The 23,801-nt window shown below is 42.4% G+C and overlaps 1 protein-coding gene across 1 annotated transcript in view; it reads right to left on the reverse strand.

Moving 5' to 3' along the window:
- Positions 1-9,920: 9,920 nt before the first annotated feature.
- Positions 9,921-23,801, reverse strand: part of LOC132257618 (homeotic protein ultrabithorax-like) — a 65,080-nt gene continuing 51,199 nt past the window's right edge. The window contains exon 3 of the mRNA XM_059754601.1: positions 9,921-13,188. Coding sequence (XP_059610584.1) covers positions 12,896-13,188 — 293 coding nt within the window. The 3' untranslated portion in view covers positions 9,921-12,895. The remainder of the gene's footprint in view (positions 13,189-23,801) is intronic.

The raw sequence follows: 23,801 nt of genomic DNA on the forward strand, positions 1-23,801 counted from the left end.
TACGAATGTGTGCGAAGATGTGATTGGATGGTGGAGACGAAGGAGGAAGACAGAAAGACTAAGAATTGCCTCAGTTTTTTTCCTCTTCTTCCTCCTCTCCTTGACATTTCCACTCTATTTTATTTTCCTGCCACCCCCACACGCTGTCAGGGGGTGAAACTTCCGCCACCCGAAAAGAGAATGAGAGAGAGAGAGAGAAACGGCAGAGTCACCTAATTCAAAAGCTCAGTCGAGGGTGAACGAATATGGGAGGAAGTCGAGGAGGAGCTTTTTCTCACAAGTGAATTGAAATAGAAAAAATCCTGACGCAGGATTTCATTGAGTGAAAATCCAAATTCAGGACCAGAGTTGATGCACTACGATTGATAGATAGCAATTGGATTTCGAAAAGGGATAAGACTGTAATTTCCGTCCGATCCTCAAGCGAAGCATCATTCCAATGCGAGGGCGTCAAATGTCATATTTCTTCATATTTATGTTTCAAAGTCATGGTTGTTTATTTCTGGTATAAACATTATACAAAATTCTAGTAAATAAAATCTTTATCATCACCTTGTCAGTCTCCAACTCTAATCTAGAGCGTGACCGTCAGGAGTGGCTCTGAATTTCTCTGAGACAATTTTCCCGGGCTCCATGTGAGAAAATTCGCCTAATTTTCCGGGGTGGGAGGAGAAAATTCAAAATGATAGGCGTGTGAAATAATTTATATAGTTATTTGGGCGCCTCTTTTTCGCTCTAGGGATCCTCGTCGGGCAATATATTTTAATTTATTTACTCAGGCAGCAGGACAGCGAATAAATAAATAAATGCACGTCGGATGGGGATTTATGGATTTCCATAGTTTTCGACCTTCTCACTCTACCCGTGAAATGTGTCACAGAGTGAAACAGAGTTTCGGATTTCGCGTTCGTGGCCCACCCAAAATGCCGGGCCCCATTCGGGGGCACCCTCTGAGTCATTTGCCCATCAACCTATCAGCCCCCAGACCTCGATGTTTTCATGCTTTATTTGGCGTATGGTTCTTTTTTCGCCCCGGCGAAAAATTCATTGTGGACAAGTCAGTGTAATTGTTAGTAATTTGTCAATGTTGTGCCATGCATTGTCCATTATTGTATGGTTTATGTCGAGAAATGTGTGCACGAGAGAGAATGAAGGATAAAATATTCCGAAACTTCATGAATTACGACACTCTATGAGGGATTTTTTATACGCGCGCCTCTGTTATAATTATTCCTCACTTAAGGCCCGGGCGGAAAAATGTTGATGTTTTGCAGAAATTCCCGCAAAGTCTGCGGAAAAAGTGCCCCCCCATCCAGCCAATAAGAGGAGTTTTGAGGGGTTGGCTAATTTTGAATATATCTGTAGACTCCATAATTCACTTAAATTCACTTTATTATGTGACAATTTATGGCGCTTCCCTCTCAATACTTAATCAAAATACATATCCATTCGCCCTCTCTTGCTCATTCCCATTTACCGGTGTGTATTTTAAATTATGAACAAAACATGAGAGATTTAAAAGCACCCCCTCTCAGCGCCCCCGAAATATTCATTTACTCAACACAAATGTAGGTGAGTGTTTGCGTTCGGATTTAATTCCATCGCCATTGTCCACGCTTGGACACACCGAATCCGATGGTTTCGCGGTTAATTGAATTGAATTATCATTAAAATCAGAGACGCGAAAGCTCCATAGCTAAAAATGCTTTCTGCTATGTACACTCTGGTTATTTTGCAAATTGATCAATGAGGGCGATTGGGGTTGGGTTTATTTATGGAGTTTCTCTATAGAGCTTTCTCAGGACTTTAAATTATGCTTGAGATTGCTAATAACTCCCCTTAACTAATATTTTCTTGCGTTCAATCGTCCCATTTTGGGGGTGGGTTTATAAATCAATGTGACATTTTGTTATTTATAATGTTTATAGGAGAAAATTTCCAATTTGAAAATTTCGATCGAATCGTCTTGACTTGAGTGTGTCTTTAATTGTATATTAAAAATAAAACCTTGATTAACTGATGGGAATTGCATGAATTTTTTTCCCATGATTTTTAACACATTTTCGAAGCTTCCTCCTAATGATCTTGCGCTCTCCTGGCCAATGTGTTGTGCCTTGTAATCTCATGAAAGGATGCCTCTTAATTGGTTGAGCTGTCTTCGTCCCTTGGGATGGGCTATATCGCACATCCTTCGCGATGGTAGCGCGGGAATCGAGGACACACACCTCCCTCGCAGTGCGTGCTTCTCGGGGGTGGTTTTTCCGTGTCGTGTGCGTGAAATATGTTGTGCGTGGGAGATGTATGTGTGTATAAAGCACTCAGGGGCACGCATGGGGGCTCTTCCGGGCGCGCGGGATAATGGGGGCGACGCAATGTGTATGCGGGAGATAAGGAAAAAGCTGCGAAAGAAAAAGAGGAGCGAGATAAAGCAATATCTTCTGTCAGAAATTTAATTTGACCATAAATCTCTCAGCTTCTTCTCCTTTTTCACCCTTGTGCCATAGTGTGTGTTGTCAGGGGTTGCCATCTCGCTCACCCTCACGCAGAAGCTCGGGGTTGGCGAGCTGTGCGAGAGGGAGAGGAAAAAATAGAAATGTGGCCGCCAAGACAGAAGGAGAATTAATAAATCACCGCCGCACGTTGTACATAAAAAGGAGGTGTATTTTGTGCCTTCTTGCACTCCTTTTTTTCCTTCTGGGGTGGCTGTGCCTTCAGTGGAGAATTCCACAATCTTTCCGCATTGTGTGTTCCTTGAGCACATTGTGAAGCATTTTCTGGGGGTACTTTTGAGCCGTGAGTCTCTCCCAGGGAGATTCCTCCGCACATTATCCCATCGTATGTATCACGTACGTGTGGCGAAAATATATAACGCCACCATGTTATTTATGGGGAAACTTTCCTCTCGATTTTCCACCCATGCGAAAGCTCCCACGATCATTTTAAGCCGCACTTTTTGCCAAGCCTCTTTCGAGGATGGATTTTGACGAGGTGAAAGCTCAATCCACAGCCCTAATGAAAATCCACCCCTGCTCGATTCCTGGGAGTGCGTGAAAAAGATTGGCTAGGGCAACCCTTTGCGTGTTTGGACTTCATCTGGCGTGAGTTTGTGTGGAGATTCAATTACAAATTGCGTGTCGCTCCACGTGAATTATCTCTCCCTCCAAACAGGGTGAGGGTGAATGATCTGACATATTTCATCCCGAAATTATTGCCAATGCTGTACGGGGGACGTTTTTCCGCAGTGACTCATTTCCGCGAGGGGTGGGCCGCCCACAGCTGGAGGGAATTTGGCCGTGTGAGCATCGAGAGTGCATCAAAGTGGAAATTTATGGGGGAAACTTGTGGAAGTCATTAGAGGACAATTACAAGGATGTCTTTGCCGAAATTTCCATCAAACTCTCAGCACAACGCCACCCTAAAGACGATGACAACCTATTGTGCCCCACTTGACAATGAGGAACCCCTTTTCTTTCCCACCCTTCGTTCTTCACAATGGGCGAGATCAAGTATAGCACGAACATCCATTCTTCTTGGGATTTTGCGTGGCCGTTCTCTGGAAAATGAGGTGCGAAAATTGAATTAAGCTCTACATCATAATGAGCTTGTATCATGCCATGTAAATTATGTGAATTCTTTTTAATTCACCCTCTTCCCTCGCTCTTGGCAAAGATGAAGCGACTGGCCTGAAGAAGGAGGCACTCTTTTGTCCCTGACTCACCGAAGAGGGTGGAGAAAATGGACGATGAAAGTGAGGAATTGCAGAGTGGATGAAAGGAGAAGGTCAATTTGGACGAAACAGTGAGAGAGAGAGAGACACTGCAGGGTTACCCAGGCCATAATTCACTCCTTGAGGCTTCAGACAATCGTCCAATATGTCCATCCCTAATTTCATCCCTTCCTCCTCGGCCAAGACCATTTTTTCGAGAACCTTTCTTCGGCTGAAGGGCTCACTGATGAGGGTGATTCTCTCAATTGTTAGCCACTTTCTTCTCCAGCATTTCTACACAGATAGAAAAAAGGTGACGGAGATTTGCGTAGATTTGGGTAGTTTTTGGCATTTTGAAAGTGAAACACTTCCTTCGGCGTTGCATTTTCGGCGGAAGTCCTCAAAATCACCACCCTCTTGATTCTTTGTGGCAAAGAGAAACAAAGAGACTTTGGCCGTTGAGGCGGAGAAAAAAGAATAGCAAAGTTATAATACACTTCTGTGGGAGCAATAAAGCATCTTCTGCTACATGGAGCAAAAGCTTTATATGGTGAATAAATCTCTATGGCGCGCATGGGTGAATTATATCACACCATCAATATTTCACAATTTACGAAAATCTCATCTTATTATTTATTTTTCCTGCCCGAGTAAAATAACAAGCAGTTTTCAAAAACTCCAGCCATAAATCGTGGCCCAACCCCGCGTGCAAGGCTCCCATATGGGGAAAAGACACGAGGGCGACTCTGAATCGCCTCGTGAGCTTTCCCTCCGGCTCTGTCGGGCGGGATCAAGAGGCTCTCGAGGTGTGGAAAAGAACGGTGGCACAACAAAAAGAAAATCGCTTTTCCTTCCCATCATCCATCTCATGGGATGATCTTGAGCATTTCTTCATCCCTTTGCCAGCTCCCAGCCATTAAATTACGTGCGAGTTGAGCTTTCGGCGAATATTAAGTGCCACTTTCTCGGCTCTGCCCGGGCGAAAACACCACAGCAATTTTTTTTTCCTCCTCACACGTGGAAAATCATCCGTGAGTTCATTAATTTCCAGGCCATATTTCCATGCTCCAGGTGTTTCTTGCTCTTCCCACACCCCGTGAAAAAGTGCTTCACGCGAGGATGAACACGATGAATGGACTTGAGCTGTGATGCTCAGGAGACTTGGATTTGTCCTCAAACACTTTCCTCTTTAGGAATGAAATGTAAAATAAATCCTTTCCACCCGACAACCGACCACTTCCGCATTTTCCAACGGTGAAGAGCGCGCCAAATAAATAAATAAACATTTGGATTGGAAAAGTTGGTTGCTGGCTGAGCAGAAACCAAGGAATGGAAAACATCCGAGAAGCCTGGGCAAAAAAAGCGTCCGACGTCAGCATTTCGCGAAAAGCCAAAACGGAAATATTTTGCATTAAGTTTGGATAAATTTCATGCAATAGTTTTGGATTTTCGTCTTCGCCAAAGGAGAGCACAAAAAATTGGGATGGGCGAAACTTCTCGTTTCGCCAAATATATTCGTGTTTGAACAACAGTGAATTGATGTTTTGGAAATTTCAGCGGAATGCAAGAGGACGAGCTTTCAGCACAAGAGAAAATATTTGAAGTGTGTTGGAACGAATCTCAGCTTTTCATTCCAACCCTCAAGCGATCTTCCCAGCGCCAAATCCTATTTATTGCTATGTTTTCGTGGCCCTTTCTTTTTCACTGTGTTGCGTGGTTGAAATTCCTTTTAAACACCCTCCTCGAATGCACGCCAATTTGGCCCAGCCATTCGTTCTGTGACGGCAAAATTGAATGCATGTTTTTCACATTTCTGGAGCCTCTTTTTGCAACCACGAAGATGTATCTATCTTGGGGTGTCTTCTAAGAGAAGAACGAGTTGAATTCTTTGTTGAAAAGTCCCCGGCATCGATTTATCTTTCAGCCAGAATCACTGAAATGCACTCAGAAGCTATGGTTGCTCGCAGGGGGTGAAGAAGATCAAATATCAATGCATATTCTTTGATGAGTGAAGCACAATGTCTTCAGAAAATTCTCTGCCAGACGCTGCATAATTTAATCTCCGACTGTTTCTGTTTTTGCATTGAAATTGAAGTTAATTGCCCCTCGGCGATGCCAATCTTTCTTTTTTGATGTTTTCGCCAATGAATCAACGCACTTTGCAATGAATGAGTGTGTTTTTCATCTATTTCTGCATTGAATCGCTGTGATAAATCCATCACAGAGTGTCTTCTTCTATTCGGTTGGAAAATTTACCGAGGATTTTTCTCCCGGACATTTGCATTCTTGGATGAAAGTTTGTAATTGAAATGCCATAAATTGGGTGAATTTTCTTTCGTTTAGGACAAGTTATTTCTCTTCTGCCATGCGGAGTGAATTTCCAAGTGCGAGAGGAGGACAAAAGTTCCTTAAGAAGGAGAAACAGAGAGGGAGAGGATGAGAAATGGGGTGAATATTGATGATACAAACATTTATACACACTTCTGGGTGTACGTGAAGACAAATAGAAAATAAAACCGACAACTTTTATAATAAAACTTTTGCAATTCATTTGAGAACAACTGCTTCATGGTGCTTTTTTCTCTCCTCCTGTCCTGTGTTTTGTATCTTGGCTGCCTCTTCAGATTCATCCCACAATGCTGGCGCGATGGAGGCGCCGGGTGTCGATGGCGACGCCTGGTCAGAGGCGCGGATTCGGAGGAAAAAGTGCTGCATCCTCAGAGTTTGTTTCCCTCTCAGAAGAAAAGTGCAAGCCATGAGAACAGTGTGTCTCTGAGAGATGCCATTTTTGCACACTCATACATCAACTTCTTTTTGGGTGTTCCTTCTTTTTTGCTCCCATTTCCCGCTCACACTGTGTGCCATGGTTGAAGAATATAGTGTGCAGACATAATGTCTGGACTGCGGCTATAAATCTGCACATGGTGTATAACCTCCTTTGCTCCACAGAATTTTTATCGTTCTAATGCCAAAGTATCTGTCGATATACGCATTAATCCCATTCCGCCCTTCAATAATTACATTCATCCACTCCGACGGCCGTTTTTCACGTCCACAGAGACAAACACAGAGCCAGCCATAAATAATTTGTTTACCCAAAAAATCACTCCTCGCGCGTTCAATTCCAACCATTTTAATTGCAATTGCGACTCCTCGAGTGAACTTCCTCGTGAGCAATTTTCCTCTGGTGTGCGACAGAGATGAGAAAAGCTGTGGCAGAAAAAGGCTGGAGGAAGAGAAATTAAATTTATTGGATATTTTCTCAATTTATCTCCAAACGAGGATGAGTCTTTCTTCATTCATTCAATGTCACCCAAGACGACGATAAAACTATTACCTTCCTCCCAGAGCAAGTCTCTGTGCCAGCCTGTCCCCTGCTGCTGCGCCGTGTCAATAAACTGCCTCAACTTCAGCTGCAGCCGAAGAAGAGTGTATATTCTAATGGGAAATTGACGACTTTTTATGATCACTTGAGTCCTGTGCCAAGAATTAGGGTGCAACTCAAATTGGAAAGATTTCTTAGGGCACTGGGAAATTTAAGTAAAGTGATGGTTCAATCTGGCTATTTATGGTGGTCAGGACTAGAAGTCTCTGCTTGTTTCATCAAAATATTTTGTAATAATTAGCAAAACACTCAATTAAACATCAATTCAGTGTACAAATGTTCGAATACGGCAAATTGACGAAGTCTCAGTGTGAGGCGGTTTGTTTAAATTTTTGAAATTTTCATTGCCTTCAACACAACGTCTCGTGAGGCCAGTTGCAGTCCCACTTAATGGACAAATTGAACATGAAATCTCCGGTCCAAATAATCTCCCCTATGAATTGTGATGAAAACTGGAAGGAAAATTCCTCACTGGCGAGCAAATGTGAACTGGTGAGAATTGTTGGAACATATTAGAAAGTAATAATTTTAATTTATAGACTCTCACCATTCACACTTTCACCCGGCACGAATCTGGCGGAACATTTTTCCCCCTTGCACTATATATGGGAGTGTGTTTTGCCACTTTTGGGGTCTTGTTTTTCTCTCCCCCATCGGAATGCCCCGAAATATAGTTTCCAGATCACACACCACATGGGCTGGGAACAGTCCGCAAATCGCCTCACACACTCCCCATACATTTGGTGTGCGCGGCGAGTTCGGCAGAGATAAAGAAAATGAAAACAATACATCATGGGGCATTTGAACATGACGTTTTCGTTTCGCAGCTATATTTTATATCTTTCTCACATACACTCTGGGATGCTGCGGCCCCCTGGGAGGCCTCCTGCCCAGGGGTTGGGCCAGCTCAACTTTGGCTTTCTCAACTTCTTTGCGCCTCCGCCAGCTGACCGTCCTCGGGGTGGTGGAGTCCACGGAAGGAGCGCTGTCTTGGGGGAAGTAATGGAAGGAAAACTTCCTTGGGTAAAAAATCTACTCACTCTGTCGAAGGAGAATCAAGAAAACTTTTGAGTCTCTCTTAGATTTTTCATATTAATTTTTTTTTTCTTCTTAATTCTTCAGCTTAACCACAATTTCAATTCCTTATACAAATTGCCATGTGAAAACTCTCTCGTCTTTCGCTTTATACTCCTCTTTAATCTTCTTCACGGTCTTTTCACTAGGCACACAGTGGCGTTGAAAAAAACTTCTCCGCTGCACACATTGAATAGCACTTTCTCACTCCCGCCAATTGGTTGAAATGGGCGTAAATGTATTTTATAAATGTGTAATGCAACTTTATGAATCCATAAATTTTACGGTGCGGTGGTGTATTCAATTATTTATGAACTCGCGCGCGTTCCATGTTCGCACTTTTAGTAACTAAATCATTCTCACAATACATAATTATTCTCCGAGCCACCCACCCCACCCGCCCCTCTATTAATATTGCAACAGCACTCGTGGCTTTCGGCGGGGCGGCTCTCGTGGGGGATGATTTGAAATAGAAACATTTGTTCCCTCTGTTGAGAGTCCTGTTGGCCCGGCTGGAGAGTCCTTTTTACCGGGACATGAGTCATAAAGTGCATTTTTAAGTAGCGTTTGAAAGCTCCCACTCTTCGCAAAGTGCTGGGATTTGCCATAAACTTGCCAATTTGAGTGAGTGAAAACAGCCGAATAGTAGGCAATATAAATGAACGTGAAGCGAGGGAAAGAATTCAGTGGGAAGATATAAAGTTGCCACGGCTCATGCTCAGAGCTTTTATGCTGAATTTATGGGCGATGTGTTTTGGGTAGGTTCGCTGAGATTCACTCCGTGTGTCGCCTTTTCGCGTGTAGATGGCCCAACATGACTCATGTTCGGAATTTCTGTTTTATGCGCCGCACCATTGAATTGCCCATAGAGTCCATCATCTCGCACTAAGACTCCTAATATACCGTTGATTGGATTTGCGGAAAGGCAATCTCCGTCCATTGAAATCTCTCTGGAAGCACCATCGATAAGGTGGTAATATTCAGTGGACAATCTTGTACCCAAATGACTCCCAAGACAATCGTGCGATGCGACGGTGAATAGAGAGTATCTCAGACTTGATGCACAAATTTGCCTCTCCATCATCCCAGTTCAATAATCGAATTTCCTCTAGCACTAATTCACTTCCGCAGAGGAATTACAATTCCGGCCCAATTGGATTTCCTGGAGGGTGGTTTTCACCCCCCAGTGCTGCCACCTCTTTCCGCCGGGCCACAATTACGGCTCAGGGGACACTTTCTAGTGCTTTTTTGTCCCTCAGAGTCCTTTTATGCATGAATTAGGGGTGATATCTCACCCTCTGACTGCCTGTTGTACTCCTCCTAAGGTTTGAGTCTTCAATAAAAGTTCACCCCGAGGGGCAGCTCAGTAATTAACTTGAGGTTAAGGTTAGTTTAGAGTACAGCTATTAAAATTTAGAAAAATGTGTTTTTAATGATGTTTTATTGTGTCTTTGGAAAAGTTTTAGATCTTCTTGAAAAGGATTAAGGATTTTTTGTGTCGTGACTATTAAAATTGAGTCATTTATTGAAATATAACACATGCAGAAATATTTTTCTTAAACATTTAAAGCATTCATACAATCAAAATAAAACAGTTTGCAATTGCTGTCGCAACAGATGAATCTTATAAGGATGCAATCGTGAGAACAAAGCCGCCAAGCAAGCCACAAAAGTCGTGAATTGAGCTGCCCTTCAAGCATAGAACAAGCAACGATGAGTGTGTACAAGGAGCATAAGAATGTAAAAGAAAGTGTGTCCATTTATTAGTTTTTATTGACAAAGAAATTTTCTCTTTCAACTTCTTAAATTTTACTGCATGTTTCACAAAAATCTCATTAGTGTTCCTCCTCTTCCGTTCGGGAGCCTTCTGTCCACATTTCTTGTAATTTACACCTTATAATACTTCACTTTTATTCCATCATCCAAGTAATTTCCCGGGCATCGACCATGAATTGCAATGCCCGCTTTCTGGCTTACTCCATCTCAATAATAATATAAATAACTTATTATTAACTAATATTTTATCTCACTTTATCAATTTATTTCATTATTTAAATATATTTTGTCCACTTGTGAGATAAAATATTCACCAACGTTTCACTCTCACTTAATTTTTTTTTCTTCTCCATTTTTATCTAAAAGATAGACTTTTTTGTTCTTTACGTATACATTCTGAAGGTATTTCAAATAATTCCTCAATATCTTTCACTTCTTTTGTGTGTCATTTCTAGTAAAATTATGTCTGTTCTTCTTAAGATTCCTAATAAAACGACTACAAATCTTTTATTCTCTGCTGTGAATGCCTTCTTTCTGGAGCATCTCCACTTTGTTTACTCCTTCTCTTCTCCTCCACAAATATTTCTAGTGACCTAAAAAATAGTGTTTTCCTTTTTTTTTACTAGTTTCTCCAAAGGTTTTCTATTTCTTCTCAATTTAGTATACATACTGTATGCAGGGAAATTTTTGAAAATCCACCTTGTCGCCAAGGTGAAGTTCGCAAAAGATTTCTCACGTAAAAAATGTACAATGCCTCAAAATTTTTGAAAATAACCTTTTTTTTCCTTTATGCAAAAGAAGAGTATCTAAATTTTGGCTAAGTCATCTAAATATGGGTTTTAATTAGCTGCAGTGTCTTTTAGTTTTTGAGGAACGCGGGATGGATGATGCCTCATGAGAAATGAAAGAAGTTTTTGCAAGGAAATGACTCTGATTTATAAAATGCAATGAATCTCATGTGAAAAGACTGCAATAAAGTGGCTTCTTTACAACTATTTTGGAAGTTTTTCTTTATCTCCTCACTCCATCTTCTTGTCTTCTTCTATGGCACTAAAACTTCATCTAATTGAGCTGAATTTCTAAGGAGGGATTCATTCACTCTCACTCACTACACGCTAAAATGTGTATCTGGGCGTTTCTTCCATCGAAAGGATATTTTTAGTGGGACTCGTGTTAATCTCCTTCAACGTAAACCACCTTTTTTTTAAGTACTTCTGCCCATTTCATCTCCTCGTCGTCACAGAATTTCCTTGTGGGCGAATTTATTCAATATTTTGGAAATATATTTTCAGCAGAGAGAGACCAAATAAATCACTTTCATTACGTATTTTCGTTATATTTTATACATGTCACATTAATTACGTATGCTTTATTTCTCATAACACTCTCTATCATGCTCTTTCTCTTCAGCGTTCAACTTTAAACAAATGGTCCGATTTCATCTCACTAATCTCTTGCAGGATGAAGAAGCGCAAGCTAAAATAAGTTAAAGCTCTATCGAGAAAATGCTATGCTCAAATGTCCAGGAAAATCTTCTGTAGTTGATTGAATTCTGAAAGCTGAATCATCAGTGTGTATTTTCGCGAATCTCATCTCTTGAGAATGTCTTTAATTTTTTCACAATTATTCTTCTATTTTTTTTATGACAATAAATAATTATTGCAAACATTCTGATAGCAAAAATATACACTTTACACAGATGCGGATTCACATTCACTGGGGCGCTTTAATACTTCCTTTTATACATAATAAAATTTATAATATATATTTTATTTATATATTTTATTTAGATGTCCACTTCTAAAAATTTTTTACTTCTTAATCTTTTCCATATACTTTTTCTTCATTCAATAATTTTTCTTGTTCACTTTTTGGCGGCTTCAACAAAAGGAATCCTTTGCGATATTATCCAAACGATAAAATGTGTGTGTGTGTGTGAGTTTCGTTTACTTCTGGTTCGCATTATTCTTATTTTTGAGAGGAAACACGAGGAAAAAGAAGACATGATAAAAATTCCATTTACACATTACAAAAATATAAACAAAAAATTCAACAAAATAAACCTATAAGAAGTAAATTCTTTACAAAAGTTTCTCAGTTAGTTACACCTAAATACAAAAGAGTATTTCATCGCTCTCACAAACTCACATGAATTCTTATTGGATCTTCTTTTGTGAAGTTGGGAATAAAACTCAACAGGCAAATATCATTTAATAAAAATATATATCACCATTGATTTGCAAAATTGCGAGAGAGAAAAGAAAAGTCGTCAAACTTAAATTTGGAGTGATAAAAATTTGTCGTAGAATTGTGCACAGAATCATCCAATAAAATTCACACACTTTGAAAGTCAACATAAATGTGGTTTTTTTTGGTACCCTATTTTGTACAGTTTTCTGCCCTTTTTCGCGCGCACAAAAAAAAATCAATAAATAGCCGAAGACGGGAAGTTGATGAAAATATTTTGTTCTGTGAATATTCCATATACTTTTTCTTACTAATTAATTTAATATTGCCACACGATTCTTAAGTCTACGCTTTTTTTACTTCTTCCACTTCATGCTCGGTTTAGTTTGGGAGGGGGGGGGGGGGCGTGGAGAGAAAGAGATAGGAGCGCCTTCGAGTGTGGCCGAGGAATGGGGATGGAAAATGTCCCAGCAAATCGACCAGAAGAAAGTCACTCCTATCAATTCAATATGACACTTAGAACATTAACTTTATGCTTCAATCTCATGTGATTCTTCCGCCTGTCGCCGTATAATTTTCACATTGTCCTCAGACGTCCGTTTCTTGCTTTGATAAATAAATAATTTATATTGGTATATTTTACATTTATATAATTTACGCTAGGCTTCACTATCTTAGAAATGTTCACTGCTTTTGTCTCTCAAATCATGTGTTATGTGTGTATGTGGGTTGCCTATTCACAACTTACTGTATTGGTAGGGCCGTCCTTACTGATCCGATATGACTTGGGCTGCCGCCGCGGCGGCCGCCGCCGCCTTCTGGGCCTGCGCCTGCTTCTCCTGCTCATTGAGCTCCTTGATGGCCTGGATCTCCTTCTTCAGCTTCATCCGGCGATTCTGGAACCAGATCTTGATCTGTCGCTCCGTGAGGCAGAGGGCGTGGGCCATCTCGATCCGCCGCCGCCGCGTCAGATAGTGGTTTGTGTGGAACTCCTTCTCCAGCTCCAGTGTCTGGTACCTCGTGTACGTTTGCCGACCCCGCCGTCTCAAGCCGTTGGCACCTGGAGGGAAAGGTTGCACAAATGCATTATTGTGTCTGCAGTGAGGCATTTTCTATGAAATTCCTATGCATGAAGACAAAACTCTGAGAAGGATTGCAAATCAATGACTTCACACGCCCAGCACAGCGGGCGGAAGGGCCGATAATCCTCACCCTGGGTACCCTTCGGTGTAGCGAAAAGCAACCCCTGGGCGGCTCCTGAGAGGGTCATTATCGGAGAGACCGAATGGTAATGAACTTAATGATTTCGGGCTGCAAAGGCGGCTCAGGTGCACGAGGCAATAAAAGCTCGTAAAAGAGTTCATTTTTTGGACACGCTCTATGAATATTTAGTGACTCCTTGGCATCAGCATTGAGTGGTCCTTTGTTGAGAGGGTAAGAAATCCCTCCTATTTTTGCCACTTTGCCTTGATGGCCTCTTCACTGTGCCTCCCCCTTCGGCCATGAAGGTGTGCAAAAAGCATATGCTTCGCCGAAGATGTTCTGAGAAACCTACATTCGCTCTCAACACACAAGATGTACATTTCCATATGAGTGGAAAAAAAGATAGAGACATAAATTAATGAGTTGGATTGGATGGATTGGAAACGTGTTTATGAGAGACAAAGAGAAGGCAAAAAATGCAAAAGCATTTCTCAGCGATAGATTCATCTTTTACATAATGGTGAGAGAGAAGAGGCTACACAAGGCCAAGAGACACCATTTTTTTCTCTCCCTCCCAGAGACAATCTTTGATGTTTTCATTTTGCCATTGATTTTAGACAGTGTGTGGAAGAAAAAATGCCCACAAATTTATTCAAGTCTTCTTGAAGAAGAGTTTCACTGTTATACAAGCCCGAGTAACAAATGAATGTGTATTTCTTCACGTGAAAGAAACACAGGTATTTCAGGTGAAATATGTCTCACAGCGAGCTTTTGCGAGTGGGGAGAGAAGACTGGCAGTGGAGAATAAATCAATATAGTGAATATTTGAAATATTTTCATGTCTGCGCAAAATGAACGGGCCAGCTAATTTCTCAATCATTTACCATGAAATTTCTTAATCATTTCCCTAATTCCAAAGCCACAGCGCTCAGGCCAAGAAGTCACACACACGCAGAGTCAAAGATGGCAATCACCCATGAAGACTGACGGTTCACGAGTTGGATTCATGGAAAATTGATTCTGGCGTCCGGTTTCGGTGCACATTTGCAAGCGAGTGTGTGTCGTTATATGTATGGGGAAAAGTTCAAAAGTTCCCCGTAACATATATACTCCGCTTCCCTAAAAGCATGGTGAGGTCACATGGAAACAATAGACCGTTAGATTCCTCGAGTTGTCGTCTGGACTCCTTTCGGTCACGAAGCTCACTTTATCGCTGCTGCTATTTAGATTTTGATCAATGTGCCTTCCTCAGCAGAGGTCGCCTGAAGAAATCCTCTCGCAATTGAGCCATAATTATTCATAAAGTCAAATTCATTCACTGTTTAACATCCAACTTGAATTAATTCACAATTTTTGTTACATGTTCATTAGCAGGGCTTTTTCACGCGCCAGCATTTGCATTTTATTGGCCATTCCAGTCACTATTCGTCTTACGAGAGCCAATCAATTTAATTTAAATGAGCAATCTCCCGGAGGCCGCAAGGTAGATTTTGCTACAATTTTCTACGATTAAATAATTTGCTAAGTTGATAACTGAGCAGATCATGTAAATGCTGCACTCTTGAGGCTGCAATTTAAGGGACAGATGCTTCAAATTTGCTGAACTAACATTTCAGTTGTGTGGCACCTAAAAAAAACTTCGCAAATTCTAATGGTGAAAACACAGCATTTGTAATTTGTAATTTGTCCGCGATCATCTCTTTCTTCCCCTCGCGTTTCGTGTATTTTCTTTCCTACTCTGTCAGCGTCCGACTCTGACATGTCGAGACAGCCACTGTGCGAGTAGGAAGGAAAATACACGAAACGCGTGGGGAAGAAAGAGATGATCGTGAACAAATTACAAATTACAAATGCTGTGTTTTCACCATAATAATTCTTCTTCAAATTTCAACTTTTTGCCACATTTTTGCGCTGAATTGCCTGCAACTTAACACTGGAAGGCACTTTAAGTGGAGAACAAGGTTTCCTCTGGAGTACTTTGGCCTCAAATTGCACCCCACCAGGACAGGTAGCACGTGAATGGGGTAGGATTTTTTCGTGGGCCTGCAAGTGCGGCGAAATAATGAGAAAATTAATTTATGCGCAATTGTTGGAAATTAAACAAGAGCCACCGCAAGCCAACAAAATGCCAGAGGCGTGGCCCTCATAGCAAAACAACCTCATGAATAAATTACCAGTCCATATTGCAAAAGGAGATACGCAGTGGATCCCATATTTGGCGGTCGGGGGCCTCATCTTGGCGATTTCGGCTGCACCTGATGATTGCCGGGATTGGCGAATGGTGCGGGATTTCGGGAGTCCAGGGAGAGTGCAACAGCATGAAAATGTCTGGAATGGGCGCTGTATTTTATGCGTCGCCTCGACGTGGCGATTTATAAGTGCATTTTGGGATATATAGCGCAGTTGAGTGTGTATGAGATAATGAAATTTAAATTGGAGACATAAATCAGCATTTTCGCTACTGCGGTTTGTCGCTCCGGCCAACCAGTTCTGGTCGGGAAGCTCCGAAAAAAGCCCGTGGCATTTATCCCTCGTGGGGGAATTTCTTCGCTTAAGCTCCCGCGCACCGATCAATTTCCGCGCGAAAGCTCGCGCCAAAAGCTCATCCATAAATTGGGCAATGGACAATGTGGTGGAGCATTTTGGATGTACTACAAGCATTGTTTAGATGCTGTGAACTGATACTTGACGCCACGATGATTTATTCACTGTGTAAGATTTACGAAAGTGTCATACATCAAATTGCGGGGATGAACACTGCACTGAAAATTGCCAGCCCCCCATGAAATTTGTCACCCGCCATGCCACGAAAATTTAACACCAATCTGATGTGGTCGATTCTCCGCTGCAATGAATTTTCCACCAGGCTGGGCAAATATAGGAAAAATTTTATTTATTTCCACCCACTGCGGTCCATTTATACACCCGATGTACATAGCAACCAAATTCACTGCTAACTTTCGGGACAGACATTCCTCTGAAGAGGGTGAAACTATTCTATTTAATTTAGTCTGACCCAAAAAGCTCTTCAACCCCCATTTCGGGGGCGCTCTGAACTTCCCCTCGCAAATCTTCACAAATCGTTCCTCCTCATGAGGGGGACAATTCGTACAATTGACCGTGGGATGACCATTAATATCATGAATCGGCCGCACTAGATGGCGCTGCGGAGTGCGGGCTCGCGAGACGCTGTGAGAAATTGCGTGAGGACCGGAGAGAAATACTCTCTTCGCCAGCGTGGCCGCTGGAAAGCCATAAAATTGGATTGGACATAATAAATGAGAGTCTTAATGAGATTTTAATCATGGTCCCACTGTACTACGCCGGAGGAATTGGAGTGGAACAGAAGAAGTCAATGTGGACGCTCGTGAGCTAATTGACTAGACAATTGCTGTTCTTACATTGTTCGCCATCTCGCTGTGCCCTCGAGGGTGGGCGAGGTGTAATGCTTTATGGGCTTTCCTATCAATTCCACCCCCACCCGCATTTGATTAATGCTCAGACTGTCGCCCTTATCAGTCTCTGTCGTCTGAGAAGTATGAAGTCCTCGCGCTGGCGTGGCTTTTTGCTCGGCGAAGGGTGGAGAGATGGCAGAAAATGCTCCGCGTCTCTCTGATGTATTTTTGTTTTAAAAGAGAATTGCATAAATAAGAGGGTGGCACCCAATTAAAGCGGCAACATAAATCGAGAGTGGCTGAAAAAGAAGCGAAGGAGAAGAAGCTCCTCCATTGTGGGACACCAAAGCGGGCATAACTCATCCTCCTCGGCAAGCATCTCACACCATGAATGCAAGTAAATATGTATTATTTAAGAAATTGACTCTGGGGGTCGCCCGGCTCTTTGCATGCAAGAAGTACAACCCCGAGTCTTCGAGGGTATTAAATTACAAGTGAATGCGGCACCCCTTGAAAGACAGCAAAACCCGCCTTGGCGAAAAGAAAGCCAGTGGTGGAGAGTGTCGGATGTCGGTGAGTTAACTAATGTACAAGAGATACCAGTTGAATAATGAGGTGATGGTGAAGTTGTGTGTTTAAGCATTGGAACATCACATTTCACTTCCCACCAATTTCACTTTTGTGAATCCCCAGGAAAGCGCCAAGGGATGGCACGGCAGGCAGAAGTAATAGAAATTCCCGCCTGCCTATATTGCACATTTTTGCCGCATGATGGTGTTTCTCCATCGAAAAGCCATTCGAAATTACCTGCCACGACTTCGCCGGTGATTTATGCGAATTTAATTGTCAAGCAGTAGGTTTAATTTGTCACGCATAATTTAATATTCAAATTTACTTATTAAGTTTCAGTACTGAGCCACCCCATTTGTGATATATTTGTCACAAAATCGAATTTCAGGGGGTGCGCGCGCGAATAAAAAAGACCATACAGTGCCTCCAATGGAATTAGTATCACATCTAGAGAAGCGCTGGAGAGTGTCTCGGGGTAACTCACCCCTGCCAAAGGAGGGAGAGCCCCGAGGGTGAGTGGGCCTTTTTTCTCGCTATGAAATAAGGGATGCGCACGTTTTTGGTACCTCCTCATTCGTCTTAGGAATTCCACAGCGACAAGAGCCATAAATCACGCCTCACCCTCCTGCTCATTTTCTCATTTTCCCGCCCCCGTTCTTCTCCAGGAGAGATATATGGGTTCACTTTCTCAATGGCGGCGGGGGTGGGCGAAGCGCACCTCGCCATCGCTGGAGTTTCGTGGCTCCGAGGGGATATGAAGATAGTTCGGGGTGAAAACACTTCTTTAAACGTGTCTAGAGACACTTTCCTGCACTGGGCTGAATTTGACTATATGGCTTTTCCCCATTGACGAGTGGAGAAAGAATAGAGGCCGACTGGATGCTCAAATGGGCTTTTTAATGGGCATTCCGGGGCATTTTTCTTGGCAACTGGCTGGAGAATTCGAAGCCAATTACATGCAGCAATTGCAATTATTCCAATTGGAATTCGCAGCGTCTTGTTGCGGTGTCCCTTGGCAAAAAGTGTGGGGAAGATAATTAACGAAGAAGACATGTCCTGTCTATGCGCTTTTCTTTGTTCTCTCTCAACCCTTCTCATCTGGTGGGGCGAGTGAGAATTTTTATTGGCGAGCCTCGAAGGACGGAATTGTTCATCTTTAATGGGCATATCAGTTCTTGCAATGGAGAATTTTGACATGCTGTCGAGCTCACATAAAATCATTTCAGCATCATAAAATTTTAATGGGTGAAAATGTTCTGCCATGGATGATGGAATGGCGACAGCAAAGAAGACTGTCTTGCGAATTTTGCCTTTATACGTTTTCCGCGGCTAAAAGAGCGAGAAGAGGCACACTCGAGACATCATAAGAGACTGTGAAAACCACTGAAAATGGATATTTTAGTGTCACATCTCGTGTCTCATTTTACAATGTTTAGCAGATAATTAATGGCTTCCATGTGGCGTTGGAACATGTGTTGAATTTCCTCCAGGAGCAGCTCTTGGGCCAGTGTCGGGTGGAAGGAGGGCGAACAGGGGGATTGATTAAAGAAAAATCAAAGAAAGTTCCTCGTGCGAGAAAGTTCCCAAACAGTTGCGCTGGATTCTTCAACAAAAATGAACATGGGTTATTTATTGCAAACACATTTCCATACGAGACGATCGTAAGTCAGCTTTTGTCGGGAAGGAAGTCAAGGGTGGGATTTGGGCAACAAAAAGACACTCGCTGCCATCCACAAATAATCCTGCCAATAATTATGGCAACCACTAACGACATGTTTTCATTCTACCAAATTATATTTACTGGCTGCTTTATAGCTTCCTCGCCCTCACCAGGGGCTGACATCCTCCCTTCAATTTCCAATTACCTCCTCCAGTCCTCCTCCCCGTTAACATTTGTGATTAAGAAGCAATAAAAGATTCCCGAGAATCCTACTCGAACCGCCACAATGGCTTTTTTGCCACCAACTCCCCGGTGGTGGAAAAAAGTGAAATGACATAGGGTACTTATTCATAGAAATGTCCCTCTGGAGAGTCGTAAGAAAGTCAGAGAGAAAGTTACACACAGTCAACCAGTCCTGTTAGTCATTCTCGTCGGTGAAACAGGCTGGAGAAAATGGAGAAAATGTCTCTCACACAGAGACTTATGTCTAAGCCAGGAATTTTTCACAAGGGGAACTTTCAGCTCATGCTCAATGAAAATTCCCCAAAGTTTGTTTGTCAAGTCATTCCACCCCCGGCAAGGATGGCTTGTGTAATCAAATCGTTAGAATATTTTCCAGAATTAATCCCATGGCGAAAGATGAAATAAAACAATTTCAGGGTTTATGAATTTCAGGAGTGTGGAATGTATTCTAAACTCCACCTGGGAATTGTGTCATGCAGATGAAGTTATATGTACAATAAAGCTATGTCACAATTTTTTAGCATAGTTTCCCATTACACAGTACTATGGAAAATCTCAACCCGCCACGCCAAAGCGCAATTGACATTCTCCCTTCTCACATCCGCCAGTCTCCATTGTGATATGTAGCCTTCCAATACTGGGTGTAGTTGGACCGGAAAAAGTCATGTGTAAGCAGCAATCTAAAAATCTTGTTCTTGCCAGCCTCCCATAAATATTAGGCGTAAGCTCAGCGTGGTGAATTATAGCGCAGCCCGGCCTAAGGGACTGTTTTATAAACATTGGCGAGGGGTGATTCCTCCCATTTTGTTGCTCAATTTTGCCTCCCCCGGCAAATAAATCCAGGCATTTCGCGCCTCCCCGGGAAATGCTCCGCAAGACCCATAAAAATTAATAAGAGAAATGAGTGAGAGATACATTTCACACGTCTCAGAGGCATTCCTGACTAGCGGTGCAGCAATTTCGGGGGCGGGTGAGGAGAATTCTAAAAGGTGAGGGAGGTGAAAAGGTGAGCAGCCACTGTGGGTGGGATTGAGTGAGCAAGAGCATTTTGAGTAGTATCTCGTTAAAGTGTCACGACTTTCAATCACGAACTCCAATTTATTCACATGACTCCTTATTCTTTCACAGCGCACAGAGTCTTTCTCTTTTGGAACATGTTTTTCAATTACAAGAACACTGGGGGGAAAACAGTTGGACACATTTTGTCTTTTAGGCCGCAGCCCAGTGAAAGTTTTTCTAAGACAAACGGAGGCCCTAACCCAGGGAGACATGCCACATGGGAAGCGATAAATTTAAACCCGATTATTGCCTTTTTTCCGCCATCCACTATGCATTTTGAGACATGTCTCTGTCGCGAAGTTGACTAACAATGGGCAGAAAAATTTACTATATCGACCTACAATATAAGCACACCAACTCTCTTTCTCCCTCTCACTCTCGCTCTGCGACATATTTCTCGCGATTGAATCTTTGAAAATGAGCAGAGAGTCTTTTGGGCGAGATGGAGAGGAGATACAATGATTTATCTGTATTTTTCCCGCAGCAAAATGGAAAAACCATTTGCATTTTGATAGTGAAGTGCATTAACTCTTCCCCGCAATGTTGCCGCGCTCAAGTGGAGATTTTCATCCTCACCAAGAAGCTATTTTCGTTGGGGAAAACACTTGAGATTCCTCAGAGGCCAACAAAAAGACCCATCCGAAGATTGAAAACAAGTCAAGCTCCTGGCCGAGGGATATACGGGTATCTCTGGACTCTTTTGAATTTCTCATGTGAATTGAAAGAAGAATTCTCCGCTATTGTGCTCCAGCCACCTTTTTCTGCCAATACCTCGCTTGTCTATTTTGCGATCTTCGAGCCACATTCCCAGAACCGGCGCGATTCTTTGATGCATTTCTCAAATACCAGACCCAATAGACATTTTCCACGGGGATTTTTTCCTCTCTTATTCCAAACCAACCCCCCCCCAGAATCGGGGAAAAAATCGATCCACAGATGGAGCTTTTTTGCTCTAGCGCGCCTACAAAAATATGTTGTTGTCAACATATTTTGGATGATTGTATAACTTTTCCTCCCTTCCTCAATCGCCGTTCCACCGCCATTATTGTTATTCCTCTTTATTGGATAATTTTATTATGTCGTTTCGATGCCAAATGTGGAATTCAATTGGCTACCAATTGCCAATGGGAAGTCAATTAAACACCCTTGAAATTAGATTTGCTGCGGCTGCTCGTAATTCTTAATTCAAAAATTTATAACAATTTACAGCTCACGTGTGTGATATCAGAGCGATTTCCGGCCGTCGACATCAAAGCGAAATTGAGATCAAAGAGTAGAAAAAGGTTTACCTCAAATCCAGCGATCAAAAGAAGTGGTGATCACTCGCGAAGATCGGCTCGCAACTCACGGGAAATCATCATCAAAGAAGTATTATACAATTTTTTTTTCTAATTGCCTGAAATCCTCATGAGATCCAATAACATCTCCAAAAAGAAAAAATGCAAGTCACGTGCATCCATTGATGCTTCCCAAGCGGTTCGTCTTGCCAACCACCCTTCGCGTGAGGCAAATTCGAGGGTGAAATTGCTGTCACGCGCCTGATAAAGAAAGAATTTAAGGAGCAGAAAAAACTGTCCGCCAGTATCTTAAGAAATATTTCACGTAACTTTAATTGGGGGTGTGTGGGTGAAAAATGAAGAGAGATGGCGAGGAATAATTACTTGGCTGCGAGGAGTTATGGGAGTTTTTTGTGAGGGTCAGATCTTAATTTCCTCCTTTTGTGATTTTCCAAGAATGGCCAGAGGAAACTCCTCTCGTCTTTTGGCGCCAATTTATCGTTCTGCCACTTGATTAGTATTCCGGCCCTTAAATATCCTCTGGGCCACCCCCGGAGATTGTCCTCCAGATGCCCATAGTGGAGGAGTGCGTAAGAAAGTGGACAGTTCTGATGATACCATCGCGAGTGCACATCGTTCTGGTATGGAATATTTCACAAAGTCGGTGGATTATTTATGGTTGCAACTAATGTGTGTGTCTGTTGGGCAAAAAGCGGAAAACACTGAAGCGATTTCTTGTCCAACATCGCCGTTTACATGGCAAATATTGCATCCTGGACAAGCAATTGTTCTATCCGGGCCGGGGTAAATCCTCCCCTCGAGATTATCTGCACCGACGAGCGAACCATCTCACACTTTTGGCCCCGGCCAACCTCCCAGAAGGGGCAGAGTTTGGGTCGTGATGTTTGAATTTGGGATAAAGTTTATTGGTCATCGGGGAGTTTACCAAAATGCACAACTCCAACTGCCCCGTATATCACGCCAATATGTAGATATTGATTGTTATTTATTGGTTGCAAAAACAGAATGTGCATTATTATCAAAGATTCCACGATGGGGTGAACAGAGGGGTTGATGCCGTGGTTATTTTGCTGCAATTGCAAACCAAATGTCTGATTTATGATCAATAGTGTTTATAATTAACAAACTAATTTGATTCATCGACTCACCACGAGATTTAATCACTCACCCCCTCTCACACCCCCTTAAAAAAAAAGCCAAAATCCGACAAAACTTTTCCGCGCGAACGTGGAACTTTAAGTTGAGCAGAGCGAAGGAATTCCCGCCCACCATCTGCCCACCCTCTTGGCAGTGGGGGTGTAAGTTTATCAAAAGGCAGAGCATGCGAGGGTGAGGATAATTTTGCTGCTGGCGCATTGGGAGTTAATAATTCAGAGTGCGTTTCTCGATAAATCACAATTTACCCTTCGAGCCGTGCTAAAAATCAAGACAAATACATTTCCGCCCATTTCTCGTCGCCCACCCGACTCACTATTTTGGATAAGAAAGTCGAAGAATCAACAAAAACCGAACCAAACAACACATGACAGTCCTGAGCAACTATCATATTAATCTTCTCGTATATTTCATTAGTCTTGCCATGGTCCTTCCTCGGATCTCCAAGATTTGTGTTGTGAAAAGCAATTTCGAGAGGGAGAAAGGCAGTGGATAGAACGTAGTTTTGGCCATAGGGTGAGTTTTTTCATGTTTCCTCTACGTTTTTTAAATACAAATGGAGAAACGCTGTTGTTTTGTGTAAGAGAAAGTTTAAAGAAAGTGCTGAATATGGAAAGGAACACAATTTCAGAAGGAAAATTTAAGCAGACGAGTGAAGGTATTTTGTAAGTGAAACTGAAGGACCCCCTAAAACAGTGTGAATACAATTCCTCGGCAAGTTGAGGCATGTTGCAAACAATGCGAGAGTCAAACCCCTTGGTCACAGCAATTTCATGTGGAATTTCGCTCAATTATTGAAGAAGTCCGGAAAATGTGAGGGATTGGCGTCCTCCAGAGACTCCAGAGCCATCCATCTTCCACATCTGTCTCAATTTTTGGGGAGCCATGCTGAGGGAGAGCTGAGCCATCATTTTACGTTTTCCTTCTTATTTCCACTGGTAAATGAATATTTTATTGCCAGAGTCCTACGCACGGCCATGGAGGGATTCCTCGCCCGGAGATCCTCGCTGCCTCAGAATGATGAGTGAGCCCGATTAGTACTTTTTGATAGCATCTCTCTTCTGCGGGGATTTCTCGCGAGAGGCGCGCC

Source organism: Phlebotomus argentipes, unplaced genomic scaffold, assembly GCF_947086385.1.
Source record: "Phlebotomus argentipes unplaced genomic scaffold, Phlebotomus argentipes genome assembly scaffold_4, whole genome shotgun sequence".
Taxonomy (NCBI): Eukaryota; Metazoa; Arthropoda; class Insecta; order Diptera; family Psychodidae; genus Phlebotomus; species Phlebotomus argentipes.